Source organism: Jaculus jaculus, chromosome 9 (genome assembly GCF_020740685.1).
Source record: "Jaculus jaculus isolate mJacJac1 chromosome 9, mJacJac1.mat.Y.cur, whole genome shotgun sequence".
In the NCBI taxonomy this organism is placed as follows: domain Eukaryota; kingdom Metazoa; phylum Chordata; class Mammalia; order Rodentia; family Dipodidae; genus Jaculus; species Jaculus jaculus.
The window spans coordinates 133,009,171-133,024,730 of NC_059110.1; the positions used below are offsets into that span (position 1 = coordinate 133,009,171).

At 41.8% G+C, this 15,560-nt stretch overlaps 1 protein-coding gene and 1 non-coding gene across 10 annotated transcripts in view; both read left to right on the forward strand.

The window, feature by feature from the left end:
• Bptf (bromodomain PHD finger transcription factor) overlaps positions 1-15,560 on the forward strand; it is a 137,607-nt gene that overhangs the window by 81,666 nt on the left and 40,381 nt on the right. For 8 of the 9 annotated variants that reach the window (XM_045158569.1, XM_045158573.1, XM_045158567.1 and 5 more), the window contains 5 exons: positions 412-591; positions 2,979-5,268; positions 10,858-10,982; positions 11,659-11,787; positions 14,950-15,100. In XM_045158569.1, coding sequence (XP_045014504.1) covers positions 412-591; positions 2,979-5,268; positions 10,858-10,982; positions 11,659-11,787; positions 14,950-15,100 — 2,875 coding nt within the window. The remainder of the gene's footprint in view (positions 1-411; positions 592-2,978; positions 5,269-10,857; positions 10,983-11,658; positions 11,788-14,949; positions 15,101-15,560) is intronic. The other variant, XM_045158571.1, reaches the window with a different exon arrangement.
• Positions 12,971-13,077, forward strand: LOC123463754. The gene has a single exon (XR_006639141.1). It is a non-coding gene; the product is annotated as a U6 spliceosomal RNA (small nuclear RNA).

The following is a 15,560-nucleotide window of genomic DNA, read 5'->3' on the forward strand; positions in this document are numbered from 1 at the left end:
GCCACCATGCCTGGCTTTTCTTTGTATTTTATTTTTATGTATTTGAGAGAAACTGAGAGGGATGGAAGTAAGGATGGAAGGAGGATGGGAGGAAGGGAGAGAGGGGCAAAGAGAAATAGAGAGAGAAGGAGGGAGAAAATTGGTGTACCAGGGCCTCTAGCTACTGCCAAGGAACTCCAGACGCATGCACCCCCTTGTGTACCTGGCTTACGTGGGTGCTGGGGAATTGAGCCTCACTGCTTTGGCTTTGCAGGCAAACACCTTCACTGCTATTAGCTTTGGTTTTTGTTTCGCTGAAAATAATGAAATATACTTACTGGTGAGTACTTGGTCGTTTCCACTAGCCTAGATATATAAAATTTCTAGGATGTTAAAAATATCTGTAATTGCCAAACATGTGATTCTTTTTAGCCAAAAGTAATGTGGATGAAAATATGGATGAATCAGATAGAAGAAAATGTCCCCGGAGTCCAAAAAAAATTAAGACAGAATCTGATTCTGAGAAGGGAGAAGTGAAAGATTCAGAGGATGTCAAAGGAGCTGATGAAAATGACATGGACATCCCCAAGAGTGCTGAGAAGAGGGACCAAGGTAATGGGCGCCCAATATCGAGGATGGCATGGGCACGCTGGGTCAGGCGCCCCTGCACCAGAGGGGCATTGCACTGTCTCTGAGAATAGCTTCACTGACAGTTACTCACAGATCCTACACTTCACCCAGTGCAGGTGCCTGCTGCGCTGTATTCATGGTGGCATCACATTTGTTCAGTTAGGATATTTTCATCATACCAGAATTAAGTCTTATGTTCATTAGCAGAAACCTCCCCAGATTTGTCCACCAACCTATTTTTGTGGATTCGCCCATTCTGGACATTCTGTTGAAGTTCATTTGCAATGGCAGGAGGAGGCCCCAGGGCATGCATATTCTTCCTGTCTGCCTCTTTCTCTTTCTCTCCCCCAGCCTCCCATATATATATTTTTTTTAAGCTGGCTAAGAGGACATATCTGAGAAAGCTGCTGACTGGCTCCATACCACACACCAGCGACCATATATCATTTGTCCCTCACCCCCCAAAGTGCACCGCATCTGTCCAAACCAACCACTATAATTTTAAAATATTTACAAGTAATAACTATATGAGGAAAATGTTAACAAATAAAAGATATATATATATGGTCTGGGGAGATGGCTCAGTAGCTAAAGCACTTACTTGCAAAGCCTGCCAACCCAGGTTCAGTTCCCCTGCAGCCACATGATGCTACATGCAGAGTGGCGCTTGTTGTGTTGCCGTGTCCTGTAACAGTGCAGACAGAGCCAGGACAATTGAAGCCAGTCTGGCGCTTGTTTTATATTGGCAGGAGACTTTCTCTCAAAGAGGGTGGAACACAGATACCTTGAGGTTGTCCTTTGACTTACACACACACACACAAACCTAGAGGCGCACGCCTTTAATCCCAGCACTCAGGAGGCAGAGGTAGGAGGATCGCTGTAAGAGGCCAGCCTGGGTTAGAGCAAAATCCTACCTAGAGGGAAAAAAAAAATACTCTTTTATTTTTTATTTTTATTTTTTATTTTATTTTAGTCAACATGGAATGGTGGTACAATACTGTAATCCTAGCTTGTGGGAAGTAGAAGCAAGAGAGTTGCTACAAGTTTAAGGCCAATGTGGTCTATTTATGGAGTTTCAGGCCAGCTAACACTACATTAGGACAACCATGTCTTAAACCAGCAAACATTTAAAAACTATGTTTAATAGGTTGATATTGTATATATGTAATTACAATGATTGTAATGGGGAGGTAATATGATGGAGAATGGAATTTCAAATGAGAAAATGTGGGGGTGGGGAGGGACGGAATTACCATGGGATATATTTTATAATCATGGAAAATGTTAATAAAAATTAAAAAATTTTTAAAAAAGCATAAAAACTTTCTATATACTTCCATTTGGAAATAAACTACATGAACAACTTTCTGAATAATGTACAAGTTAGAGTATAAATGATACAGTTTCAACAGTTAGTTTTTGGATTACCCTTATGTCCTTTTATATAAGGTAATAATGAAATTAGCAAGAAGAAAGTATATGTAAGAATATTAATATAATTATATAAAATATAAATATAATATAATGTATATAATATATAAAAATATAATATATAAAAGTAATAATATTTATGGTTTAAAAAAATAAAAACTATGTAAGCTAGATAACAAATACATCTCAATGTTGTTTTTTTTTTAATTTGGTTGGTTTGGTTTGCTATGTAGCCCAGGTTGGCCTCAAATCTCATGATTTTCTTACCGCAGTACCTCTAGTGGTAGAGTTATAAGCATGGGCCATCACACCCAGAAGAGTTTATATAATAAGATATCATGTACCAAAGGCACTAGTGTATCCAGCAGCATGTCACAGTCATTTTCCAGTACAGAAACACTTCAGTTTTAAATGTCAAGAACTAGAATATTGAAATATGTGGTCTTAAAAAAAAAAACTTTATTTTTATTTATTTGAGAGAAAGAGAAAGAGAAAGCAATAAGTAAGTAGGTAGGTAGACAAACAGACAGACAGACAGATAATTGGTGTGCCAGGGTCTTGTGTAACCCAGACTGGCCTGAAATTTGTAGCAACCCTCCTGCATCTTCCTCCTTAGTTCTGAGATTACAGGATGCTCTACTTATTATCTACCTATTTGACTAGGTTTTTATTTTATTTATTTATTTATTTATTTATTTATTTATTTATTTATTAGCAAGGTCTTACTCTAGTCCAGGCTGACCTGGAACCTACTCTGTAGCTCCGGTTGGCCTTGAACACATAAGGATCCTCCTATTTTAATCTCCTTAGTGATGGTATTAAAGGTGTGTGTCACCATGCCCTGCAAGAGAAATATGTACTTTAAAAATGAAAATAGGGTCATGAATTGCTCATTTAGAATAGAAATGACATGTTCATAAATGTCTTTTATTTTTCAGATGTAAAAGAATTAGATTCTGACAACGGTAGATCTTTGAAAGAAGAACCAATGGAGATTGAGGACAGTGTGAAAACAGAGTGTTATGTAAATTGTCAGGAAGGTTCTCAAGTGGATTTAGTCAATGTCAGTGAGGGTTTTCATCTAAGGACTAGTTACAAAAAGAAAACAAAGTCGTCCAAACTTGACGGACTTCTTGAAAGGAGAATTAAACAGTTCACACTGGAAGAAAAACAACGCCTTGAGAAAATGAAGTTGGAGAATGGAATTAAGAGTACAGGAAAGTCGCCTCCAAGCTCTTTGAAAAGTCCCCCTGAGTCACCAACAACAGCAAAAGCAAAAGAACGCTGTCAAAGTGACATGCTTAAGCAACAACCAAGTCCTAGTACAAATACTGATAAATCTGAGGACTCGATGCAGGGAAGTTCACAGAGTGACTCCTCAGTTCCTGAGGTCGGTGAGCCCGGTCACACCACAGACAAACTTGATCAGAAAGGTCAAACGTTAGATGATGTTTCCACTCAGAGTCCAGAGGCACACTCCCAGAGACAGGGTTCTGTTGACAGTGAGGTAGATGGGAATCTTCCTGAACCTGCCAGGAAAGGCCATGAATCAAGGAAGGTTAAAACAAAAGGAAGTGATATTTCCATTGATGACTCAAAACCAGGCAGTACTGATGGTATTGGTACTTTGATCTGTAAAAACAAAAAAGTACTCATCCAGGAAGATAATGATACCATTTCTTCCTCCTTACAGAGTGCCCTACCAGCATCAGGAGGTACAAGTACCCAGGACAAAGCTTCCCCATCCCTTTCAAAAGCAGTGGACTTTGATGGCAAACGAGGATGTGACTCTGAGTATAACCACATTGTGGACAATAGCTCAGACACTATGTCCATTCAGGACAGTAGTGAAGAAGATATGGTTGTTCAGAACAGCAACAAAAGGATTTCTGAGCAGACCACACCTCCAGAACCAGGGGTTGAGAGCCGGGGGCCACTGAAAGGGGCGTTGGTTTCTAAGTCCCCTGGGAAGTGTGACAGTGGGCGGCTGGGTAAGGCAACTGAAGCACATGGTCAAAAGCCAAGTCATCAGAGGAAGCTAGAGGAGCCACCAGTTAACAAATGTATAGATCAAGTAAATCTGAAAAATAACACTGATAAAAGGAATAATGAGTCTGAAAAGAAAGGACAAAAAACAAATGCATTTCAGATAAATGGCAAAGATAAGTCTGAGGGCTATCTGAAAGGTGAGTGCTTGAAGGGAACCTCTGAAAGTAAGGCCGGAAGTTGCGTTGTCGAGCCAAAGGTCAACAGTATAAATAAAACAATCCCTGGAAAGAGTAAGTCCTTGGCTGTTAAAGAACCTGCCACAAAGCCACTCATTAATGGTGATGTCATCATGGAAGAATTTAATGAAAAGAGCAGTTTAGTAACCAGTTCACATTTACAGTGTTCTTCAGGTGATGGTGGTGATAACAGAGAGCACCTTGAGTCCCTACCATCAACCAAAGAGTCTGACAGCACCCAGATAACCACACCCCCACCATCCTGTCCCGAAAGCAATTCATTTCATCAGGTAGAAGATATGGAAATTGAAACTCCAGAAGTTAAGAAAATCGCTCGATCTCCTAGTACTTCTGAAGAGGAATCGAACCTCAGTAATGATTTTACTGATGAAAATGGCCTGCCCACCAACGAAAGTGAAAGTGTCAATGGAGAATACAAAAGGAAAACAGTCATCACAGAAGTTACCACGATGACATCTATGGTCGCCACAGAATCAAAAACCGTGGTCAAGGTAGCTGAGGGAGATAAACAGACGGTGGTCTCTTCCACAGAGAATTGCGCCAAGTCCACTGTCACCACCACCACCACCACTGTAACAAAGCTGTCTACGCCTTCCACTGACAGCAGTATGGACATCATCTCTGTCAAGGAGCAAAGCAAAACTGTGGTCACCACGACAGTGACGGACTCCCTGACGACTGCAGGAGGCACACTGGTCACGTCCATGACTGTAAGCAAAGAGTACTCGACAAGAGACAGAGTGAAGCTGACCAAGTTCTCCAGGCCCAAGAAGACCCGCTCAGGTACCGCTCTGCCATCCTATAGGAAGTTCGTTACCAAAAGCAGCAAGAAGAGCATATTTGTCTTGCCCAATGATGACTTGAAAAAGCTGGCCAGAAAAGGAGGAATCCGAGAAGTCCCTTATTTTAATTACAATGCAAAACCTGCCTTGGATATATGGCCATACCCTTCGCCCAGACCAACCTTTGGTATCACTTGGAGGTATGTACTTTAAAATGTATTCAGGGAGGGAGGAAGTTTTTAAGAGTCTTAAACATTTGTCATTTTTAAACAAAATGAGATGCTGCCAATACGATAGGGAAGCACGTAGGCAGGACCAGAGTTGGTAATGAACACGATACAGAAGGGCCCAGCTGGTAGTGCTGAAGTTTCCTTGGGAAAAATACACTTTCAAAAACTGTTTACTTAATATGTAAGGGGATCTTTCAACATGAATTTTAATTTTAACTTTTACAAAATAAAAGGAACATGTCAAACTTGATTGATTTTGTGATCCAGCTTTCTAACTTGTCACATGTTATGTGCTCTGGGAACAAAGTACCCACAGAATTGAATCACCACCAACTTTCTGGAATGTTTGCATTTTATTTCTATTAGGTAATTCATAATAACATAAGGAGACATGCCTGTAAATTTCATAAAGCTCATCATAACGTAGAAAGAAGTCCTCCTTAGGTAATTCATCTGCATGATAGGCATGTGTTTTTGAATTCTGTTATTTATGCAAGAAAAGGCAGACTATTAATTTCTTAGGAGTTTCTTAAAGCCCAGAAGGAATCCTACTTTAAAATTTTCTAGACACTTTTTAAGATGGGGGGATAAATCATAAATATATACTTGTGAAATTATGCCCTTTTTTTTTTTTAATTTGGGAAAGGATGTTAGAAAACTTAACCGGTGTATGATGATTTGCTTGTGGCTACAGAGGTAGTAAGGGGCTGTGTCGTGTAGGGCCGTATGTCCTATCTTGCATTTCATGTGTTTGTACTTGCTCTGTCCCTTTCATGTCTTTGTCTCTGTCTTACCCTTATAATTGAGAAGGATGGTACATAAGCATTGAGAACAGGAAGGACAGAGCTGAGGGGCACATTCAGAAACCAGGATTAGAGTCCTGAAGGTATCATGTTAACAGGGTACTGAGCAGACTTCATTTCTGTGTGTTTTAATGTTTCCAGCTTAATTAAAATCACACTTTTTGTGTTCCTTAAATACAGTCAGCTACTATCCGAAAAGACCAAAAAGCAGTGTAAATCTTATCTATAAAGGGATTAATTTTTTTATTACAGCCACTTATAATTTGTATGACCAAGTTTTTTATACCTCATCAATTGTTTTGAAGTAAACTGTCATGACTCCATTACACATTCAATAGAGACAGCTGAAAAGTCCAATTTCTCTGCAGGGCCTGCAGTGAAGGGCTTGCAGAATCCTGCAGGGAATCAAGGACGTCCTCATGACAGTTCATGGATTTGTAGGATTACTCTGCACTTTTCTGCTTTCTTCATTGAGAGCGGTCCCCAAATGTATCCTTGACTGTCCTGCAGGTAACTTCTTTCCCACTGGAAAAGTTACTGTGTACAAGTAGTTTAATTAAGGTGACCTGGCACTCGCTAGACTTAATGCTCCGTTCTGTTCTAAGTGGAAGGGAGGCTTAACTGGGAAGCGCTGCTCTCTGGGGAGAACTGGTCCCCTGTCTTCATCCACGGGGCTCAGGGCCCTTGTCTGCACAAGGAACCTTGTATTAAGATGTTTTGATATGCACTGTGGCACAAGTTATATCTATTTGGTCAGCTTTTTATTTTTTTAATGGCTAGAAAAACCTCCTTGTTTGTTTTTGATGAATAATTACCTTCAAATACATGCTAACCTATTAATTTGTTGAAGCTGAGTCAAATATAATCCCTACTGTCTAGTAGAAGGATGGGTAACAATATGTTATGTTGATTTTTTGAGTACATTACAAAAGCTATGCATGTAAAGTGCATTTTTATACTGGTCCTTGAACCAAATATGTGTGTTGCTTGGAGTAGAAACGCTGAGCCACTCTAGCAGCCCCTCACCTGTGGAGTCTTGGTGGAGTGTAGGCAAGTGATCTTTGGTCTGTGCTCCTAACACAGGACTGAGGTTACAGGTATGTGTGGTCACACCCAACTGTTGACATGTGCTATGGGATCTAATTTGGGTCATCTCAGGCCCTCACGCTTGCACAGGAAGCATTCAACAACTGAGCTCTCTCTCCAGCCCTTCCTCCCAAGGCTCCCTTTTGATTCAAGCGTCTAGCTATGCTATCCAGGCTGATCTCCAGCTTGGGCTCGAGCGCTCTTCCCACCTCAGCCTGTCGTGTAGCTAGGACTATAGGCAGACCCAGCTGCAGTTTTTTTTTTTTTTTTTGGGGGGGGGGGTTCGAGGTAGGGTCTCACTCTAGCCCAGTCTGACCTGGAATTCACTATGGAGTCTCAGGGTGGCCTTGAACTCATGGCAATCCTCCTACCTCTGCCTCCCGAGTGCTGGGATTAAAGGCGTGCACCACCACGCCCGGCTCCAGCTGCATTTTTTAAAAAGTTAATATTAGGGCTGAAGAGATGACTCAGTTAAGAGGCTCTTGCTTGCAAAGTCTGCTGGCCTAAATTCAATCCCCCATTGCCCACATAAGTCACGTGCCCAAGTGGTGTATGTGGAGTTTGTTTGTGCAAGAGGCCTTGGCATGCTTATTATCTCTATCTTTCTCCCTCCTTCCCTCTCTCAAGTTAATATATATATATATATATAAAAGAAATTTTGATATTGGACTAGGAAAATGGCTCAGTGGTTAAAGATGCTGGCCCAGGTTCAACTTCCCAGCACCCACATAAAGCCAAACATGAAAAGTGGCCCAAGTGTCTAATGTTCTTTTACAGAGACATGAGATCCTCTTGTGCACACACACACACACACACACCACACAATAGTTTTTTTTTTTTTTAATTTAATATTAAGGCTAAGCACTGTTGGTGGGGGGGGGGGATGCCTTTTTCCCTAGAATTTTTGTTTCTATTTATTTATTTTGTTTGTTTGTTTTTTGAGGTAAGGTCTCACTCTAGCCTAGGCTGACCTGGAATTCACTATGTAGTCTCAGGGTGACCTCAAACTCATAGCAGTCCTCCTACCTCTGCCTCCCAAGTGCTGGGACTAAAGGCATGTGCCACCATGCCTGGCCTTTTAAAATTTTTTTTTGTTTTTGTTTTACCAGGTAGGGTCCTGCCCTGGCCCACACTGACCTAAAATTCACTATGCCTTGAACTTGCAGCAATCCTCCTACCTTTGCCTCCTGAGTGCTGTGATTAAAGATGTATGCCACCATGCCCGGCAGAATGGGTATTTGTTCTCCACAGTGCTGTGAGAAGGATCCTGCTAATCTAATCTGGGAATGTTCTTGAGGGGGTTGAGGTGCAGCAGGCTACTGCAAGGAGTGTCAGGGAAAGTGTCTGTCTCTGGAGCTCATTCTGTGAACAGAACTTCCCCTTCAAGCCGTGCAGCACTGGATCCCTAATGTGTGCGCAGTCGGTACTGATCTTAAAGCATTCAGTCGGGCACAGCACATTCGGGCTTCTATGTGTATACAAACACCCCACTTCTCCCCAGCCCATGACACACCAGATGTGCCAGAGAAGAAACGTGTGCTCTTAAACTTGCTTTCCTCCTTAGCTATGTGTGCCCCTGCCTGCAGCCTGTGACCCCAACACCTTAAAATTGTCCCCAGCTTGAAACAGAGACCATCCACTCCTTTGTTCTCCTGTTACCACATAGGAGGCACTCAACTGGTTTTCAGTGAATGAATGAATGAATGAATGAACAGCTGGTAATCTATGAGGTGTGTTTCTGCACAGATGTTATTTCCATTTAAAAATAGGTTTGAGCCGGGCGTGGTGGCGCACGCCTTTAATCCCAGCACTCGGGAGGCAGAGGTGGGAGGATTGTGAGTTCGAGGCCACCCTGAGACTCCATAGTGAATTCCAGGTCAGCCTGGGCTACAGTGAGACCCTACCTCGAAAAACCAAAAAAAATAAATAAATAAAAAAAAATAAAAATAGGTTTGCTTCAGGGCTAAAGATATAGCTCAGTGGCAGAGCACTTGTCTGGGCACTGTCTAGAGAGAAGGGAAGGGGAGAGATGCTCTGGAGTTATTGCTTGACCCAAGAGAGCAAGTAGGGGGAGAAGAGAAAATGAATAGACTTTTCTCCATATACAACTGTTTGTTCTTTTCCCCTGACATTGTAAGGATTTCTATAGAGTGCAATTTGAAAAGAGACAGTCACTCTCTTCCCTACACTAGTTAGCACCTCTCTGCTAATTTCAAGGTTACTCTGTTCAGGTCAGAGGGTGACACCGTGAAGAAAATAATCTGTCACAAGCAGGACAGGAAGCTCTGAAGCTACAGCACCAGTTTAAATAGAACAATGCCTGTCTCACACACTTTATTTGCTCAACTAGCAGCAACAGTACAAAGCACTGCCTTTCAAATGCCAATCTGTCATAACTCTGTGTTAGTGGAGAATATTTTCATGTGATAGGCTTCCTTTATGCTACACTCAGCCAGTATATTCCATGTAAAATGGAAATGTCAGCAGGATATTTAATTATACTAATATCCTAATAGGGAATATTGCTTTAGTATGTATTGAATATATATATTACAGGGAATTCCATTTGAAGGCATGATACTTATTCCAGTTGACAATGTGAATTTTTCAGAGATTTATTGTTATTATTATCATTTCATTCATTTATTTATTTGTTTTTGGTTTTTCGAGGTAGGATCTCACTTTAGTCCAGGCTAACCTGAAATTCACTGTGTAGTCTCAGACTGGCCTTGCACTCACAGCGATCCTCTTACCTCTACCTCCCGAGTGCTGGGATTAAAGGGGTGTACCACCACACCCTGCTTTTTTTAAAGTAGGGTTTCACTCCATCACAAAGTGACCTAGAACTCAATCTTAGTCCAGGCTGTTCTTGAACCCACTTCCACCTCATGAGTGCTGGGATTAAAGACATGTGCCACCACACCCAACCTTATTAAGCATTATTTTTGAAATAATACAAAAATATTAAGTTTGCATAGTGTTTAGAGAAAACATGAATAGGTTCTTTCTCTTCAGATTAGTAACACATGATAGTATTGTTCTTGTAAGTTTTTATTCATTGTAGGATCCCCAAAATACATTAAAATTACTTGCTGTACTCATCATGTAGTCATTTGTACATTTTGAAGGCCCACTATTTGATTACAGAATTTTAGTTTGAAATATCTTCTGACATTTCAAAAGTGTCTTAGCTGCATTTCACTCTTTGTGAAAATGGAAACATGTTCAGATTTATTTGTTTCAGCAAAAATTAGTCAGTCATGATTTTATCTTCAAAATTCTTTATCATATTTAGAAAGATGGCTATTTTTGCTCTTGTTTTAGGTGGATTTATAGAACTCTTTATAAATTGTCATTTTATCACCCCTAAAAAAAAAATTGCATATTTAAATGGGACTTGAAATGAATCTAGATACTTTTAAAATTCCTAGATGCATGTTATACCTAGGAACAAAAAGTTGTTCTTTTAAGAAATATTTAATGCCAAAGTGTTACACAGCCGTATTATAAATACAAAAGTAGTAGTGAGGACAAACAAACACATCTTTTCAGTTTAGTCGAGAGAAAGAGAGTGAGTGAGCGTGTGGGAGTATGTCTGTGTTTTGTAGGTAGGTATGCAGGCATGTGTGCATGCATGCATCATATAGTTTCATTTGGGTTGTTCTTTCAGGTATAGACTTCAGACCGTCAAGTCCTTAGCGGGAGTGAGCCTGATGTTGCGGTTACTGTGGGCCAGTTTGAGATGGGATGACATGGCGGCCAAGGCTCCTCCAGGAGGGGGAACTACACGGACAGGTGAGTGGAGGGAGTAAATTTTACTTACATTTAAAAGATCTAGATCTGGTGTTTCAAGCCTGTAACCCCACTCCTTAGAGGCTGAGGCAGGAAGGCCAGAAGTTCGAGGCCTGCAGTAAAAGACCAAGTCATTTGGCCATTCACTGAGCTGATTAAACCTTTGTGTTATTTTGTAAAAGTCATAGTTTTCAGTTCGCCACATGGCATAAAATCAATGCCAAAGGGGAAGGTTCAGATTGTGAGTCACCACACATGAACCAGTTTAAATTTTCTAATGATATTGTCATAGAATTTAAGCTATTTAAATTGAACTTCCTTTATTACTTAGAGTTTGCCACTGAGAGCAAAGCTGTTTCTTACAGTATACCATTTCGTTCATCTCAGAAATTTTCCTCTCAACTACTTAGAAGGCAAAGGCAAGAGGATTTCTTGCACCCAGGGAGGATCTCTTGCACCCCAGGAGTTCAAGACCACCCTGGGCAGAACCAGGTGTGGTGGTCCATGTCTTTTGTCCCAACACTTGGGAGGCTGTGAAACTACATAGTGAATTCCAGGTCAGCCTGAGCTAGAGCAAGACCCTACCTCAAACAAAAAAGGAAAAGCATTAGATGTTATACCTTCTTGTTTCTTAGCATTGAGGTTAGTTATTAATATTATTTAAATTAAATCCCCATAGAAACTTCTGAAACTGAAATCACTACAACAGAAATAATTAAAAGGCGAGATGTTGGTCCTTATGGCATTCGTTCTGAATATTGTGTCAGGAAAATTATTTGTCCCATTGGAGTTCCAGAAGCACCAAAAGGTAAGAAATAGAAAAAATTCTGTTGTAACTGTTGTGCTAACCATCTATTTTATTCATTGGAATTTGGTCATAATTGTTTTCTTAATGCTACTCAGTGTCCTTTCCCTTCATTAGCCAGCCCAGCCCCACTTTATTATTATTATTATTATTATTATTATTATCATCATCATCATCACTATTTTAGGATTTTTTGTTTGTACTTTGCTTTATTTCTTTGAGACCAGCTGTATTCAACTTTTTAGAAATTTATTTATTTATTTAAGAAAGAGACAGAGAGATAGGGCACACACCAGGACCTCTAGCCACTGCAGACAAACTCTAGATGAATGGACCACCTTGTGCTTACCTTTTCTGGCTTATGTAGGTACTGGGGAACTGAACCTGGGTCTTTAGCTTCACAGGCAAGTGCCTTAACCACTAAGCCATCTCTCCAGCCCTATTCAACTTTTTGCTTTTTTTTCCAAGGTAGTTTCACTCTAGCCCAGGCTGAGCTAGAATTCACTATGTAGTCTCAGGGTGGCTTCAAACTCAGTGCTATCCTCCTACCTCTGCCTCCCAAGTGCTGGGGTTAAAGGTGTGTGCCACCACGCCCAGATCTATTCAATTTTTAAAAATGACTTCTGGCCAGATGCGGTGGCACACACCTTTAATCCAGCGCTCGGGAGGCAGAGGTAGGAGAATCACTGTGAGATTGAGTCCAGCCTGGGACTACAGAGTGAATTTCAGGTCAGCCTGGCCTAGAGTGAGACCCTACCTCGCAAAAACAAAAAAGATAAAACCAACAACTAAAAAACAAAATGACTTCTTTTTCATTGCAAACTATTACAGTTTTTTTTTTTAAGTGGAGCTGAAGAGATGGTTTAGTGGTTAAGACACTTGCCTATAAGACCAAAGGACCCAGGTTCAATTCCCCAGGACCCATGAAAGCCAGGTATAGAAAGTGGTGCATGCATCTAGTTTGTTTGCAGTAGCTGGAGGCCCTGGCATGCCATATTCTCATTCTCTCTTTCTCTTAGATAAATAAATAAAAGTAAGTAGTTTTTTTTTTTTTTTTTTAATGTAGCTAGGCATATTGCAGATATCTATAATCTCAGCATTCAAAAGGCTAAGGCAAGAAAATTGCATGATTTTGTACCCGGCCTGGGCTTCAGAATAAATTCCAGTCTCAAAAAAGTAAACCAGAATGCTCACTTGGGCAGCACATGTACTACAATCGGAATGATACAGAGAAGATTAGCATGGCCTCTGTGCAAGGATGACATGCAAATTCATGAAGCATTCCATATTTAAAAATAAAATAAAAGTAAACCAGAGCCAAGTGTGGTGGCGCACACCTTTAATTTCAGTACCCTGGAACCTTAGGTAGGAAGCTCAACCTGAGTTCAAGACCAGCCTGGGTGAGAGCGAGGCCTGCCTCAAAAATTGGTAGCAGTGGGGATAGTGATGGGAACTCTGACACTCCTACTGCAGACAGGAAGCACAGTGGTGCCTGCTGCTGCTGTCAGGAAGCTCTTGAGTTTGAGGCCTCTCTTAAGTACAAAGAAAAGTTAAAAGGGAATCATACAGACATATAAAGAGTTATGGTGGGTCTGGAGAAATGGCTTAGTGGTTAAGGCACTTGCCTGTGAAGCCAAAGGACCCATGTTCTACTCTCCAGATCCCATGTCAGCCACACCACAAAGGTCAGGGAAACGCAGGTCTCATAGGCCCCGAGGTGGTGCAGCCATCTGGTGTTTCATTGTGCTGGTGAGGCCTGGAGTGCCAGTTCTATCTGTCTCTCACTCAGTCCCTCTAAAATAAAATAACATTTTTTTAAAGTTTTTACAAAGAGTTACTGTGGTTGGTCTTAGAGGTACGCACACATAATGCTAGGTACTCTGGAGGCTGAGGCAGAATCACAAATTCAAAGCTGGCCTGAACAACCCAAATGAATTTTAAAAAATTTTTTATTTTGTTTTATATTATTTATTTTAGAGAGGGAAAGAGGCACATAGCTTCAGCTGTTGCAAATGAACTTCAGATACTTAACCACCTGTTCATCTACCTTACACGGGTCCTGGGGCATCGAGCCTATCTTTTGCTTTATGGGCAAGCGCCTTAACCACTAATCCCTCTCTCCAGCCCTGAACGAATTTTTTCAAAGCTGCAGATGTCCATGGCTACTGTGGAATCAAAGGCAGTCCAATAAGCTTTGTCATCAAGTGCCTTTAACTGCTGAGCCATCTCCCATGCCTTGTAGTTATTTTTAAAAATATTTGCATGTAGTTACTTATTTGAGAGAGAGCAAGTCATGCACAGAATGAGTCTGGGCCGGCCAGGACCTCCTGCTGCCACAGCCGAGCTCCAGTCGCGTGTGCCACTTTGTGCAGGTCACGTGTGAGAAGTGTGTGTGTGTGCGCACGTTTGCATGCATGTGGAGGCCAGAGGTTGACACTTTTAGTTTGATACGGAATCTTTCACTGACTGAGCTCACTGACGGAGCTAGTCCAGTTAGGCCACTTTCTCCAGGGATGGCCTGTCGCCACTGGATTTCAAGTGTGCCTCACCATGCTTGACCTTCACGTGGTGCTGGGGACCCAAACGCAGGCCCTCACAGTTCATAGCAAGCACTGTGCACACTAAGCCATCTCCCTGGCCCTCCTCTTTCCCTTTTTGTTGACCTGGAAACTTACCAGATTGACCCCAGGGTATTTCAGAAGCCCAGAGGGCTGAGGGGAGAGTTAAAAGGTTCCCTGGCACAGACCTGTGTCAAATATTTTGGAGACCCCTTCCTCAGCATTTTTCCTCTGATATGAATGCCAGTATGTCTAAATTTTTGAAGGAAGTTTTCTTGGTGTTGGGGTCCAAAGAATGGATTGCTTTCCATCACACTAGGGCTAGGGTAAGAATGGAGTCCAGGCAGAAGGATGGTCGTAAGCCACGTGTAACACTGTAACAGTGCGTAACACATTGTCCTTGCTCCTGTCATGGCCCCGAGGCAGCTCTGTTGCAACAGGGAAGCAGAGGGGCCGATGCAGGAGGGGAGGTTGGAGAGAGGGCACCCTAGGTCTTGAGCATCATGGGCTGTATAGCAGCAGCTACCCCCTTCCCCCACCCCCGCGAAAAAAGAAGTGCTCTAACTTTCGAAACTATAGTTTAAAATGCTCTGGTTTCTTTCCAAAGAAACACCTACACCTCAGAGGAAAGGCCTTCGATCAAGCGCACTGCGGCCAAAAAGACCGGAAACGCCCAAGCAAACTGGCCCTGTTATTATAGAAACCTGGGTTGCAGAAGAAGAGTTGGATCTTTGGGAGATCAGGGCTTTTGCTGAGAGGTAATGAAATAGTCCACACCTGGCTACGTGGGACGATTGGATGACTTCCGAGTTACAGAACTAGCACCCAACAGTTCATTTAGTGTGCCCGGTTTAATTTCATCCCACCTGTGGATGGTTTATTAAGGTCCTATTTCTAGGGTGCTTAAAAAATATTTATTTATTTATTTATTTGCAAGGAGAAAAAGATAGAGCAAATGGGCGCACCAGGGCCTCCCGACACTGCACATGAACTGTAGGTGCAGGTGCCACTCGTGCAGCTGGTGTTACGTTGGTCCTGGGGAATTGAATCTGTGCTGTCAAGCTTTGCAAACAGGTGCCTTTAACCACTATGCCTTCTCTCTCTGGGACTGGGTCTTTTGTTTTGTTGTGTGTTTTTTGTTTTGGAGTTTGGATCTCGCTGTAACCCAGGCTGACGTGGACTTTACTGTGTAGTCTCAGGGTGGCCTCAAACCCCTAC